We start from the raw sequence: 16,140 nt of genomic DNA, 5'->3' as shown, positions 1-16,140 counted from the left end.
CCTTCGTTAAGAGAATTTTCATGAACTTCAATGAAAGTACCAATTAGATTACCAAGACACTTAGCAAGAGCCTCCGATTTGCTAAGAAACGGGAGACGGTAAACTTGAATCCAAAATGGTGTAATGGTATAAGAATCGATTGGATCATTTTGTAGAACACTTGGGAGACAAAGAATCATATGTTGATTATGAAAGTGTCATGGTTCTTTGGAAAGCACACGTCTTAAATCCCCTTCACATCCAAAAGTTATAGTGAAAGAATCAGTATCAGCATCATAGTTAGAGATAATGACAGCAAACCTACCAATCTATTGAGTAGTGATGAAGTTCTTAAAACTTTTTGGATTGAAACCTTTTTTTGAATAAATTCTGCAAAAAATCTTGTTCACAACAGGACAAGGTGGTGTAATATTAATATTTGTGATATTTATGACTTCTCTTTCCCTTATAGAAAGAGCATTAGAGATACTAGGAATGGAATTATCCATAAAATTAGGCAAAAAAAAGCCAGAGGAGAAGAAGATGAAGGGAGGAGCAGGGAGGAAGAAGGAGGGAGGAGCAGTTTAAATTTGAAAAAAGGCAAAAAACAGTAAGCAAGGAGGAAGTTAACAACAAAGAATAGTTAAAAGAAAAGAGGGGGAATTAACTGCGACAGAGCAAATGTGAAGGGCAGACAAAGCTGAACCATTAAGACCCTCACTCTTAAATAAGGGTATCTACTCTTTCATATACTTGCTAAAGCATCTATCTATTTATTTAGATAAAAGGGTTTATTTAAATAAATTTAAATGTTACTGAAGAAACGAGGGCTGTTCATATAAATCGGAAAATTGCGGTTTAAATTCGGACCACGACAATCCGAACCACTGTAAACCATAACCGGAGAAACCGTTTTTGGTGGTTTGGTCAATCCGGACCGTTTACGGTGTAATGGTTCGGTTGCGATTCGGAATAAATAGTTAACGGTTAAACCGGACCGGACCGTTTATAATAAATAATTAATTTTTATATATTTTAGGTATGACTATATGTATAATTTTGAAATTTTTTGTGTGTCAACTTTTTTATTGCATGAATTTTGAATTTTTATGTTAAGTTTGACATTTGAGAACGCCTTTATATCGTTATTTATATGTTATAGACTTTTTACTTATCATGTTCAATATATATTTTGAAAAATAAAATTAAAAACTTAGTAAAAATAGTATAATTACTTAAAAAAAAATAAGAATAATTATAAATTCCACTTAAACTGTAGTTTCGAACCAAACCAAACTGTTTTTAATGGTTTGGTTTGGTTCGGTTTGAGAAATTTATTGGTCTGTTTGGTTTCTAATATTCAAAAAACCGTTATACTGGTTTGATTCAAAAATTATGAAAATCCGAACCAAACCAATCCGTGAACACCCCTAGAAGAAACTTTTTCTTGATTCAAGATCTCCCAAAATAGAAAATAGATATTTAAAAAGAAAAAAAAAAGACTGTACAGAAAAGTAAAACATTAACAAAAAAAAAATAAAAAAAAATCAAGAGACATTATACGGTTTAGTGGAGTGGACGTACAGAACAATTTGCTAATTAGTAGTTAAAAGGCGTATAGTTTGGTGTTTGCCTTTCATAGGATTTGGTGGTGGGCCCCATTAGGGTGAGAACGACCTTTGACTACCGTCTGTTCGACCCAAACGGACGGTGATGGGACCCTTGATCCTACCTAAGACCTCACCAAGTTACCACTTACTACCACCATCATACACAACCAATTTATTTATCTAAAAAGAAAATTAGACAGATGATCATGGCACGTGCCGCTCTGAACAGTAAAGTGAAAAGGTGCGGATTCTAGATCTAACGGCCATATTCTCTCCTTGTGCTATCAGACGGTGGGGAAAACTTATTTGAATCCCTCCCTCACATTCTAAACGGACGGCGTTGATTGAATCTCCGCCTTTCTCTAATTTCACGATAAATATAGTAATTGAACCCGGGCCACTTTCTCTCACAGATTTCAGTCTCTCTTTCTTGTGTCCATTTCTCCTCTTACAAAACTCCCCGCATTTTGAGCTTTTTTCTTTTGTTTTTTTTTTAATTTTTACTTGTTGTGAGTTTAAGTCGTGCTAACGTGCGCGGGGGAGACACTGCTTATCTTGCGCCGCCTGAGATGTTGCCTGAGGAGCTTAGAGCGACGACGCTAGTGATAAGAATATCTCGTTACAGAAGGGCTTAACTAAAAGGGAAAAAAAGTAGAGAAAGAAATCAAAGTGAGATAATCGGACGAAGGAGATTTTACTACTGTTATCAGTAATGGACGGCCAGATGAGTCAGTCTAAGCTCACAAGAACCCAATCTTCGCTCCTCCGTTCATCTCCGACGATCCGATCGTCCATTCATAGTCTCTCATCGGTCGCCGAGGAGGACGTCATCGCTGCCATGGATGAGGAGGAGGAGAAGCCCAAGAAACCGGTCCGGTCTGGTTCGTCCCCACGAACTGGGCCTGGCCGGCTCACCCAACATTTTCTCGCCATGGCGGCGCTATTCCTCTTGACCTTATTTTTCTTTTTCTTCTTCTATCTCCGACGGGAAGAGATATCCACCTCGGAGAATCTTCTCCTTGCTCTTATTTTCGTTGCCTTGACGCTTTTCTTGGCAAGCAAGAACAAGAGCTTGATTCACCATAGCTTTTCGATTATTAAGCACTCGTTTGAGGAAAATGCGAAGCGGCTCGGATTCTCCAAGAACAATGCGGGGACGACTCCGGTCCAGTGGTTTATCGGCGATTCTAACGCCAATAAGGCGCCAAAAGAGAGGCGGATTATTCGAGAAGGGGTCGAGTTTTACAGTAATGGCGATTTTTACGAAGGTGAGTTCCATAAGGGAAGGAGTAATGGGAGTGGGGTTTACAATTTCTTTGTTAAAGGAAGATACGAGGGCGATTGGATCGATGGGAGGTACGATGGGTATGGGATTGAGAACTGGGCCAGAGGGAGTCGGTACAAGGGTCAGTATAGGCAAGGTCACAGGCATGGGTATGGAGTTTATAGATTCTATACGGGGGACTCTTTCGCCGGTGAGTGGTGTAGTGGGCAGAGCCATGGCGTTGGAGTTCAAACGTGTGCCGATGGTAGCTGTTTCATTGGGGAGTTCAAGTGTGGTGTCAAACACGGCCTTGGCTGTTACCACTTCAGGTCAATTTTATATCTTTCATACAATTTCCAACTTTCCCAATTCTATTTCTATTTCTTTAATTCTTTTCTTCTTTTCATTTGAGTTTTGGGGTCACTGTTGCTTTAGCTTTGTAGTCTTGGCACTTGGCTTCACCAAAATTTGAATTTGATTCCTCATTTGAGTATAGAACAGCATTAAATTCATATTATACGATGTTATTTTCTACTGTTGGATCTAGAAGTAGGAATCTGAGTGTGTGTACTCACATTTATTTTAATTTATTTTTCCTTTTAAAAGCCTATTATACCATGCCCTTTTTTTTATGTACTACAAAGTAATCAAAATTTAAATTTTTAAGCCCCCCTAATGTTTTTGATTCTTGAATAGTTGAAAGACGAGTACACCTTTTTTTTTTTCCTTGGTTTGTAAACTATCTTTCTTATGGATTAATGGTTAAACCGGTTTGTTTAATTGTTCATAATCTTCCATTTTAGCTCAAATATCAGTTCTGTATCTCTTTTTGATCATCCAAGTGAGACATTTCCCTTGTATTACAATCTATGTATGGAGAAGGAATGGGAAGTTCATAATTGTTTTCCTTTTTTGTTTCAGAAATGGAGATAGATATGCAGGAGAATATTTTGGGGACAAAATTCATGGATTTGGGGTCTATCACTTTGCCAACGGCCATTGTTATGAAGGGTCTTGGCATGAAGGTCGAAAACAAGGCTTTGGTATGTATAGTTTCAGGAATGGCGATACCAGATGTGGTGAATGGGATGCTGGTACGCTTAAGCAATCGTTACCCCCACTAACTGATGCAGTTCTTAGAGCAGTTCAGGTATATAAAATAAAATGACTCTGTCGTTTGAGCATAATTGGGTGTCGTTTTGTGACCTCTTATTCTTGTCGTTTTCTTTGCATGTGAAAACCTCAGGCTGCAAGGAAGACAGCAGAGAATGCCATTAACCTTCGCAAGGTGGATGAACAAGTGAACAAGTCAGTGATGGCCGCAAATAGAGCTGCCACAGCTGCAAGAGTTGCTGCAGTCAAAGCTGTCCAAAATCGCATGGACGGGAAATTTTGTGATACAAATGTCTAAGACAAAGAGGCTAGCTTTTGTTTCAAAATGTATATTTTTTTTTTCCTTTTCTTCTTCAACTAATTTTAAGTACTTTGGAAAATGTCACCCCGGTCAGCACAAGCTCATTGGTGGTTGAGAAATGTGAGGGAATGAACTGAAAAAAAAAAAGAAAAAAAAAGAGTGAAAAAGAGTATGTTTGAAGTTTCCATGATGATGATGATGATCCCAACTGTAACTTGTACATACACTGTAAAAAAGAATCAATGGAATATGAGATTTGAAGGCTTATTTTGGTTTTTAGGGGCCTTTATTTTATTTTCTGTTTCTTTAACTTTCCACATGAGGGGTTTGTATGGTGGGGTTACCTGCATGAATTTCCATTATAGTGTTCTGAATTGCAATTATGAGTTTCAAAGTTTTGCTCCCAGCTTGTCGCCCTCATCGTCATCATTATTGTCATCAAACAACAAAAGGGTGCCTATTTCTTTCTTTCTTTCTTTTTTTTTTTGAAACAAGGGTGCCTATTTCTACTCTTATTTTTATTTCTACTCGTTGCATTGTTGTGGGCAACAGTAGTTCCTAGTACTTATAGATATGTCGCCATACAATTAATTAGCGATACTTTCTAAAAGTTATTATATTAAATTATATGAGTCTCAATTAAGATATTAATACATATAAGGGTGCTAGGAACCACTGGTATTTTTTTAGCATTCCTCTTAAATATATCACTAAAATTTTATTTATTCAAATTTAATTTTATATTTACACATGATCCTCTTTCATTTTATTTCTATAAGCTCTTTTTTTACTTTTAGATTTATAAAAGTCATTTTAAAGGTGTTTGAACAAAAAATAAAAAAGTTTTTTTTTTTTAATTTAAAAATCATTTTATAAGAAGTTAGGAGTTGTAATTTTTTTTTTTAAAAAAAGACGAAACTATTTTTAAAATTAAAATAATTTACATAATTCTTAATTTACTTATAAAAGAATTTTTTTCAATAATATTTAAACAGTTTGAAAAATAATTTTCATTAATAAAAGACTTAATATAGTAATTATTCAAACATTAAATCTAAGACAAAATTTATATTTATCATACTTTTAACTATAAACAAAAACAAAAGTAAAAGTTTCGTCAAACAAAATATATTCTTATACAAAAATAAAAATTAAAATAATTGATAAAATAAATATATTTATAATAATAAATATTATTGGAAAATTCTACCATGCATATCTTAAAACGGATGTACCGATATATCTTTATCTATTTTAGTATCCGAAATAATTTTTTAGTCAAATTTTTTCTTATGGTCATATAAATTATAATTATTTAAGACATCTTCCAAAATTTTAAGACATTGGGAAAAGTTTAACACGCCAAAAATTGCATTCAAACAGTGTGTTACACGAATGACTATTTTATATTATACGCGTGTAAAATAGACTGTTTGAACATTATTTTTGTATACTGTAAATTATTCTAAATTTCTCAAAATTTTGTAGGATATCTTAAATAATTATAACGTACATGAATATGAAAAAAAAAAATAGACAAAAAATTTTCAAGATGCCGAAACAAGTAGAGGGTGGACCAGTACATTCCTTTTAAGAAGTAAATTGTAGAATCACTAAATATTATTTTATAAATAAAGAGTATAAATAATAAATTTTAAATAAGTTTTAAAATAAAGAAGTTATGTGATGTAATATGTTTTTGGTTTACTTCTTTTAAATATTTTGGAGAATTTCTATTTTAAAGTATATGATGTAAGTGTTCTTAAAACCTTATCTTTTCAAAGACCAACTATTTACGAAACTTTTACTTTAATTAATATAATAACAAAATCTCCTATTTTGAAATTTGAAGATTTTAAAAGACTAGCATGTACGAACTTGAAAAGGCACATGGCAGCTTCAATGAAAGTTAAGAATTTAAAAGGAGTCTTTCTTTTGTGCCTTTTATAAGCAATTGTTCGTAATTGTCCAAAACGAATCTCAAGTACTCTCAACTCTGAACTCTGAAATAATTATTTTATTTCAAATTTGACAGCTTAGTTTTTGCTGTTAAAAAGAATTGTACTAAGGAAATCATATATATAATAACTCAATTTTTGCAAGCATCTATCTATGCAGACTGTTGGCGTTTGCTTAACGTTTTCTATGCAAAGAACTTTATCAGAGATCCAAACATTATCGACATAGGTAACGTGAGAAAATGTGTGTGAGAGAGAGATCCATAAGACTAAATATATCCAATATCATTATCAGATCCATAAATTGGCCGAAAGTATCTATAAATATATATTCAACAATAATAGGTCTGTTTATATATATATATATATATATTATATTAATAATAATAGGTCTATTTATATATATATATATATATATATATATATATATATATTTCCTCATCAAGTGGTATGCGACAACAAGGAGAGTATTTTAAATTGAATCAAGTTTCAAATAAGGTTTGGATGATGTTGTTTCTGTCATTAATTTATTATGGGGAGCCATGTGCATATCACCTTCAGCCCTATTAGCTTTTGTATATCTTCGTGTAGGGATAATGTTTACGATTCTTCCGTGTATATTTATAATTCTATATGTTGAAAATATATAAAATTGCATTTTCAATAAAAATATATATATTTATATAAAATTGTGATAAGTGTACCTTTGTACATTCATTCTTCATTAATTATTAGATGAATTACTTTTTATTTCTTAAATTTTATACAATTACTTTTTATTTCTTAAATTTTATACAAATTTGTTGTATTTTTTATAAATATGTAACTTTGAGTTTTAAAGACGATAATAATATGAATTTAGTGCACAAAAATAATAATTAAGATATGTAAACTCTAAGTTCTTGTCTAACCTATCTTTTTCATATTTAGATTGATTTTATCTTGATTTAAGCTTGAATATAAAAAGAACAAAATCAAAGATTCAACACCAGAATTTTACAAGCTTCACCTGCCCTAGAAACTCATTCTAGGCGGCTAGTGCTTGGGTTCCTCGAACCAGGATAATAACTTTCACTATATTCAAAAATGTATCTTACAAAAATCAACAATATTGTAAACAATACACTCTTTTACAAAATATAGTGAATCTATACCCATACCTACCAAGACCCTTGATTGGAGACACAAGATCCCCTTGTGTTAATGATGAGGTCTCTTCAACACTTCTTCAATCTGAACTCCCTTCAGATCTGGTGATGAAGATGATACTGAAATCCCTTCAGTCTGAACTCAACATCTTCAAGCTTTGATCTTCAACTATGGAGTAATACCTCCAAGCTCAAAGATCACACGCCATGGAACATAAAGAAGAAACAAGAAGAAAGAAACGTAATCCCTAATCTCCGATCAAAAAGTTTGTCAACATAATATCCAGAAATCATATTTATACCCAGCTAAACCAAGAAACCCGAAATAGACAGTTGTTACCCTCTGAACAATTAAAACCTAAAATATCTTTGCTGACGTGGACTAACACTAACAGTACGAACTCCAAAAAAAAACACTACGAGTCCCAGACGCAACTGGAAAGCAACTGGACATAATTTGTCACTATAGAAAATAATAGTTCTTACAATCTCCCCCTTGACAAATTATGGTCAATGACAACAATACCAGTGCAAAACAAAGAAACCATCAAAATATAACAGAGTCTAATAAAACAGAGAAGCAAACACTTTAAACAACTAATAGCAAATGCACCACTTTACACAAAGGATAAGTATTTCTCCCCCTTCATTGAGCATAATCCATGTCAATAATATTGTCCTAAACCAAGTTCTCCCCCTAAGAAAATAAGAAGTTTATCAAAGAGTTCCCCTTGAATGGCGACAGAAAATGCAACATAGACTCCTCATTGCAAGGAAATTCCAAAGTATCTATTACAACATTAAAGAAGAAAGTCAAACCATCTCACAACATGACCTAAAACATATGGATATTAGATATAAACAAATGAGATATTGACCAAGCAAAACAATTAGATCACCACGATATTACGAATGATGCTACAAATGAGATTTATTTTTATTTCAATCAAAAACATGCCAAATGATATATCTCAAGAATTAACATGTTCAACTTGTAAAGAGGAACCACAGTGAGTGGCCTAATCAATTAACAAGTGAGCAACGATCATTTGAGCAAAGAACAAATTCATTCAACTTCACAATGAGCCATACTTAATAAAAAGATGAGACAACTTCTTCCAATCCACATATTCACACACACTTGAGAAAGACAATAAACAAGGAATTTTTTTAACAGGATTTTGAACCAAGATTTTTCTTCGGTGTGTGCTAGTTACCTCAAGTGAGAACATTGGCTCACTCTCACAATTTTTTTTTTATTAAGCTGCCAATTTTTTTGCCTTTGACACTTCGGCTCTTTCTTTTGCAACCAGCTACGACTTTCACTCTCCCTAAGAGATGTAGCCCTCCTCTTTTAATCAGAAATACTAATATAGGAGGATCATACTACTAATTAGTAAATGGACTAAAGAGAGCTCTTCCCATTGCATCTAAAAGAGGTAGCCTTTTTAGCTGGGAAAAATAAAGGTTCAAAAGATCCTAAAAAATTCACTTATTTAGAGCTTCCTCGATAGAACTGGAGAACCTGTAAATGGGACATGAACTGCCTCATAGAAAAAAAAAATGATAGGAATCAAGGCTTAGCTGAAAAAACTGAGAAAGATAATGATCATATACCACAACGAATTAATCAGATTGAACACATAAAAAAAGCTTCTCAAGTTGCACACATTAATACGAGAATTCAAGGCTTTATTAAACAAAAATCCAAGAGAGCATCAAGAATAATATGTGATTATCCAATGTATTTTTGCTCAACCAATTCTAAAAAATGATATCCGTTATCTATATATTTTGAGTTAACATTAATTTTGAGGAATGTTTGTGGAACTTTCATTATCACACATGATGACACATAAACAAGCAATGAGGGACACTAGACAACATATCATGTGTGTATCATATTTCTTTTGAAGCAAGAGAGTACGATGTACAACATGATCAAAACTAGCATACACTAGGATAAAGACATCATCATTTCTTTGTTTAAACCCAAGATTCAACAGTATAAGGTTTAGAAGACCATACCATAGCACTAATAATAGTGAATGAGCTCTTGAAAGACGAGGTGATAATTTAACACTCTTATTTCTTTTGGTTAAAACTTTTGGAATAGCAGTAAAATCTCCAATATCTGATTTATCCAATGATGCACTTGTTGGGTTTTATGCCCTAAATAAAACTCATTTCAATATAATCAGATTTACTTATTAATATAGATCAGAAATAACATTTAATGTTGCATGGTTCACATGATTTATTTCATGATTATATGTACATAATGTATAAATTCATCTGAAACCCTTTTCACATACTTGATCCTGTTTATTGTGCCGTCAACACATTGGAAAGTAAACATGACTATGTGAATAAAGTTTCCTAGATTTATCAGACATAGGGTTTTACTGATATGATAATCTACAACAGAGTTTACTTGCATTTGGAGAAGTGCTATGTTCTTTCCAGAGCATTGGTTAAAGTAAAGCTCAGGTTGGATGCATGGAGTATGCATCGGAAGGGACCGATATTGAACTTTGACTTAGATTTAATTAAACTTACCGTAAAATCTATTCAAGTCAATATCGCCTAGTTGATCCTAGATCAAATGTTCTTAATCCTGTTATGATTAGGCTCAATCTTGAAAGGCTATTTGTGTTCTTTGATTTGTTAGTTAAGCCTACTTTTAGGTCAGGGTGATACGTACATTTTGGGAACACGGTAGTGCAATTGAGTGGGAGCGCTAACATAAACATGGAATCTATAGCTTCTATCTAGCGAATAGTAAGCAAAGGATGATCTCCTTCGAGCTTGACCAAACGAACATAAATGGTGGAGTACTCATTTCACATAAGCTGAAATATCATTTATACGGGGGTCAAGTGTTTTAAGGATAAAATACATTGTAGGGTGTAACGGTAATCTAATCCTTTTACAGTGTAGATCATTCATATAGAGGATCATTGATCACATTAGGATTATAACAATGGATAACTAATGATGTGTCTATATAATGGAACATATAGAGCATTCTATATACTGAGAGTGCAATTCTAAGTTCTATGCGTGGATTCAACGAAGAATTAACACGTTAGTGAATTTTAGTGCTAAATTCTTGATCTACTTATTGGAAGCTCGGTTATATAGACCCATGGTCCCCCCCACTAGTTGAGATAATATTGCTTGTAAGACTCATGTAATTGGTTTTGATTAATCAATTATAATTCTCAAATTAGACTATGTCTATTTGTGAATTTTTCACTAAGTAAGGGTGAAATTGTAAAGAAAGAGTTTTAGGGGCATATTTGTTAATTATGATACTTTGTATGGTTCAATTAATAAATATGATAAATGACAATATTATTTAATAATTATTTATAGTTATTAAATAGTTAGAATTGGCATTTAAATGGTTGAATTAGAAAATTGGCGTTTTTGAGAAAATCAGATGCAGAAAAGATAAAACTGTAAAATTGCAAAAAGTGAGGCCCAAATCCACTTGTATAGGGCCAGCCACTTTTGTAGGAAATTTAAACTGATTTTTTCATTATTTTAATGCCAAATAATTCAAACCTAACCCTAGTGGAATGCTATAAATAGATAGTGAAGGCTTCAGGAAAATAACACTTTTTCCTGACACTTTCTGAATCAGAAAAACCTGAGCCTTCTCTCTCCCTATCTGGCTGACCACTCCCTCTCTTCTTTTCTTCTTCAATATTTCGAAATCCTTAGTGTATGAGTAGTGCCCACACACAGCAAGTGATACCTCAATCATAGTGAGGAAGATCGTGAAGAAAGACTTTCAGCAAGAAGGAGTTTCAGCATCAAAGATTCAGAGAAAGAGATCCAGGTTCAGATATTGATAATGCTCTGCTACAGAAAGGAATCAAGGGCTAGATATCTGAACGGAAGGAGTCATTTAATTCCGCTGCACCCAATGTAAGGTTTCTTTAACTCTATATGTGTTTATTTCATCGTTTTAGAAAGTTCATATTTAGGGTGTTAATAAACATACTTGTGAGTAGATCTAAGATCCTGGTAAAATAATTTCCAACAACTGGTATCAGAGCCATGGTAATTGATTTACTTGCAAGAAATTTGGACTTTAAAACGATTGTTTGTATGTTTTTTGGATGGTATCATGTTGTATTGAGTGTTATTTGATGATTGATTGATGTTTGTAAATTTTCGTGAAAAATAATTGCGACTCTGTTTCTGGCATTATTTTTATTGGATAGTATGGAAAAAATTAAGCAAGTTAGCCTTTTACAGAACTCAATTTCTATTTTATTTGAATTAGTTATAAATTTTTGAAGATTTGAAAAAATCGGAGCTGTGCTGAAATTTTTCTGCGATCGCGAAAACTGTCCGTACAGCTCACAATTTTTTCGTTTTTCTTCGATTTTTCATGTTTTTTCATGGAATTAACTTCCGATTTTTTGGGTAGTTCTATATTTATACTATTACTATTCCTAATTCAATTCTAATTATCATTTTGAATTAATTTAATATTTTTTAAATTTAATTCAAGATATTAGTGTAATTTGAATTTGAATAGAATTAGTATCTATCTTCTTGCTTAAAAATCTATCTTATTTTAAAATTTGATTATATCTTATCTTATTTTAAATTTAAAATAAGATAATTATAATCATGTAATTTTTAAATGATATAAGATATTTTGCTAATTTTTTAAATTTTGTTATTTTATTTATTTAAATTAAATTTAAAATCTGAAAAAGATATTTAACTTATCTTTTCTAATTTTTATTTAATTTTTATTTATAAAATAACATTTAAAATTTAAAAGTAGTTAGCAAATTTTGAAATGATATTTAGGTTGGTTGAAACCTAATTTTTCAAAATTGTAGGTTTAATTTTAAATTTAAATTTTTTTAAAAAAGAAATTCGAATTTTTTTTTTAAATTTTTTTTTAAAATTTCGAAAATTATTTTATTTAATTAATTATTTTCAAAATTAATAATTTAATTTAAAATTAAATAAATCCTACATCCAACTATCCAGCTAACCTTGTTGCAGGAGTATGTGTTTTAGCTTGTTTGTAAGTTTTCAAAACCTATTATTACTTGATTGCAAATAGCCATGGTTACTTTTTGCCAGATCTAATGATCTGATGGCTCCCTTGGTCAAGTTAATAATTTGTAACAGGTATATTTACAATCTTCTTTCATCTGTGTGAGCCTATGTGTTTAATTTCATTATAGATGCATATAGGTTGTTGTTGCTAAAATAAATTATCATAGTCATTGATAGATTTTATTTAGGCCCATTTAGTTTTGGGCTTATTCAATTAATAACAGTTGTTCTTATTAAGGTTAAATTCCTCTCTTTTGGGCCTTGTGTGAGAGTAGGGAGCAATAGAAGTGGGTACGACATACTGAACCCAGCACCCCCTCACATGAACCACCCCAATTGTGAAGGCCCATTTGCCTGATTTGAATAACTGTACTAGGTTAATTAAACTAGTTTAACCTAATAAAATTGATTAGCAACATAATTAATTTCATTTATTTTGAAATTAATTTAAGAAAATTATAGTTTAAAGAATTTTTTATTCTAAGCTAAACTATATGTATTTTCTTGTATTTAATTAAATATAGAATTATAACCATTTAGATTCTTTCTGGAGGTTAATTTAAATTTTTCATTAAATATTCCTATTTAAGTTGAAATTTAGTTATCTACAACTAACCAACTTAAATCTGAATATCTTTTGAATTTCAAATTTCAAAATTAAGTTGAGGAATTTTAGGCATTGGTTATTAAGATTCTTTAGATATTTTTTAAGTTAATATCTTTTCGAATATTAACTTAAAATGGAATATTTTCAAATTAAGTGGTTACAACTTAATTTTTGATATTTAATTAAATTTAAATTTGAAAATATTTAAGTTCTAGATTTTTTCTAATACAACTTAAATTAGATATTTTTTCAAATTTTGTAGAAAAGATACTTAGTCAAATAAGATATTTTCTAGATAATTATTTCTAAACTACTTATTATTTCTAATATTAAATAGGAAAATATTATACATTGTGAAATTAATTATTTATATAATTAATTTTGGTACAATTTATTTTAAGTATATTTTTCCTAGTATTAAACTAGAGATTAATAATTAAGCCTTCTCTACACTTAATTATTTATTTCTTGAATTTAATACATTTAATTAATTTGAAAATTAAATATCTAAGTTGATTTTCATCATGATACTTAAATATTTCTTTTTCATGACATTTAATTAAATAGAAAATTATTTTTAGTTGAAATTTATTTTTTCAACTAAATTTAAATAATTTTCAAAATATATTTTTTCTTTATTTTATTAATCAAATTTCGAAATTGCATTTCTTAAATGCTGGAATTCCAAATTTTGTTTGAAAAATAGATTAAGTTGTAAATTAATTATTTATTTTAATTAATTCTTGGATCAACTTAAATCAATGATTTTTTCATTTATTGATTAATTTAAAATAAATTGAATTAAAGTATATTATTAGAAATTGAATTAATTAGTCAAAGGAAAATCTAGATAGGTGATATTTTTGCTTGAAGTATTTTTCTAGTGTATTTAATTAAATAGAAAATTAATATTTAAGTTGATTTTCATCATCATACTTAAATATTTGAAATTTTTCTTATATATTTAATTAAATAGGAAAATTATATTTTTTGTTGTAAATTAATTTTATTAATTAATTTTGGGCCAACATTAAATCAGAATAATTTTTCCAGGATTTATTTTTTATTTTAACATGCATTTTTCGAAAATTGTATTCTTAAATACTTTAATTTTTCGAAATGCAATATATATTTATAGAAAATAAATTTGAGTTGTAAATTAATTTAAATTAATTTTGTAACAACTTAAATTGAATATTTTTCTAAATATTTATTGGAAATTATTACTAAGATGGAAATAATTCATGTTATTTTCATAACCATCTAAGTAAAATTTATAAATATTAAATTAAAATTTATATTTAGAATTTTTCATTCTAAATTGGAAATTTTAATTAAATAAATATATATTTAAAATAAATAGAATAAATAAAGAGAATCAAAGAAAATACAACTCTTTTTAAATTTTGAGCTTTATTATTAAGACATTCGATCTCCATTGTGAGTTTTACAACGCGTTTGTTTTAGTGAGTAATCCTCCCTAATGGAGGAACGTTCATTAGCAATTTCGCACCGTTTAACCTCGCATGATAAGTAGTTTGTAAGTGTTTTGTATGGTATGGATCACCCTAATGGTGGCGACCATACTTGACTTGCAAATTATGAAACAATGGTGGAAGCTCATAAGATAGAATTGCCTTGACTCTCGCCTAAACGGGACAACGCTGAATTCCAATCTTGATCGAATAAAAGGTTGCTAGAATGTTTAACATTTTAGACGAGCTGACAACTCTATTCAATGAATGGTAGCTTTGACTCTCGCCTAAACGGGACACTGATATCAGTTTGTTGAAAACCTTGGAAATTATTTAAGATTGTAAGTTTTAGTATTTTCACTTGTCATTCCTACTTGCTATATGTTTATAATTTCTGAATTGTGTATGAATTTATATTGAACCATGTTATTTTCTGTTATTAAGTTGTAGTTTAATTTCGAATCTTCATTGTTGGTCTAACTTGGCTTGTTTATCTAATGAGATAAATCCCAAGTGGATTTTCACCATTAGACATACATAATAGTGTTAGATCTCGAAAGATAAATATTGTATATGCGACATCTAGCTGTTCATCAATAGATGACACCTTAGACTAGTATTTTTACAATATGAAACAAGAAGATTATATAAATAAGATTACTTTGACTTTCGCTAATCGAAGCATCGTTGGATTCTTATTTATAAACGAAATTATCCTAATTCCTCTTAGCTTATTCATTTCGAATTAGCTTCAAAATATATCATTGGATGAATGGTCTATAAATCATTTCATGTCATTCTATATTTTCTCTTAAGAAATTTAATGACGCATATGATTATAATCCCGAAATTCTATTCCCAATTGATATAAAATCTCAATCTTAGAAATCTCCTACTTGTATGGGCAAATCTGACTTAGAGTTTGTATTAGTAGTGCTGGTCCAAGATAGAATTACTCATAATATTTGGTATAAATTTAAGTCTTTGACTTTAATTTTAGATTCCAAATAGAAATTTTCTTATATTTCTAATTCCAGATACAATACAGTTACACTTTCTCAAGTGTTTAATATCCATCTTTTATTAATGGATTCAAACTATATGGAATATGAGTTAGGTATTCTGTGACCAGGATCCACTTGCACTATTCTAAGAATTCTTTTATAAACCTAAGTCATCAAAAGACACTACCACATTTTTTTAATCTATGGCATTTGTATCTTGTTCATAGTAAATTTGACAAGATCAATCTCTGCAAAGAGTTAATATGCCTATATCCACTGAAAGTAGTTCATCTCATTCGCAGATGGATGTACATTCAGGGGTGGACATGAGATTTTCGTTGTATTCTTAAAACGATCACTCTAGATTATACCTTATGCAAGAAATTTGAAATGTTTAAAAATTTCATTAATTTCTAGCAATGGTTAAAACCATAAAGGTTAGTGGTTAAAGATCTTGCGAACTGATAGGGGTGGAGAAATAGTTAGTAGATATGCAGTTCAAAGATCATTAATTTGATTTTAAAATTATATCCAAACTTACCTCCCCAGAAATTTCGAGTTGCATGTTGATGATTAGTTACTAGTCG

At 30.5% G+C, this 16,140-nt stretch overlaps 1 protein-coding gene across 1 annotated transcript; it reads left to right on the top strand.

The window, feature by feature from the left end:
* Positions 1 to 1,772: 1,772 nt before the first annotated feature.
* LOC115710976 (uncharacterized) lies at positions 1,773 to 4,561 on the top strand. Its single transcript, XM_030639328.2, has 3 exons — positions 1,773 to 3,182; positions 3,775 to 4,003; positions 4,100 to 4,561. The coding sequence occupies exons 1-3, from the start codon at positions 2,302 to 2,304 to the stop codon at positions 4,262 to 4,264; spliced, it is 1,275 nt and encodes a 424-aa protein (XP_030495188.1). The 5' UTR covers positions 1,773 to 2,301; the 3' UTR covers positions 4,265 to 4,561.
* Positions 4,562 to 16,140: the final 11,579 nt, after the last annotated feature.

Source organism: Cannabis sativa, chromosome X (genome assembly GCF_029168945.1).
Source record: "Cannabis sativa cultivar Pink pepper isolate KNU-18-1 chromosome X, ASM2916894v1, whole genome shotgun sequence".
Classification (NCBI taxonomy): Eukaryota; Viridiplantae; Streptophyta; class Magnoliopsida; order Rosales; family Cannabaceae; genus Cannabis; species Cannabis sativa.
Note: the sequence above shows the minus strand (reverse complement) of the source record. Positions and strands in the feature narration are given on the sequence as shown.

Excerpts from the sequence above, each read along its gene's own strand:
- LOC115710976 (XM_030639328.2), top strand. The coding sequence starts at position 2,302 with ATGGACGGCCAGATGAGTCAGTCTAAGCTCACAAGAACCCAATCTTCG. Across the intron at positions 3,183-3,774 it reads CTTGGCTGTTACCACTTCAG|AAATGGAGATAGATATGCAG; the intron begins GTCAATTTTATA and ends TTTTTGTTTCAG. Across the intron at positions 4,004-4,099 it reads CAGTTCTTAGAGCAGTTCAG|GCTGCAAGGAAGACAGCAGA; the intron begins GTATATAAAATA and ends TGAAAACCTCAG.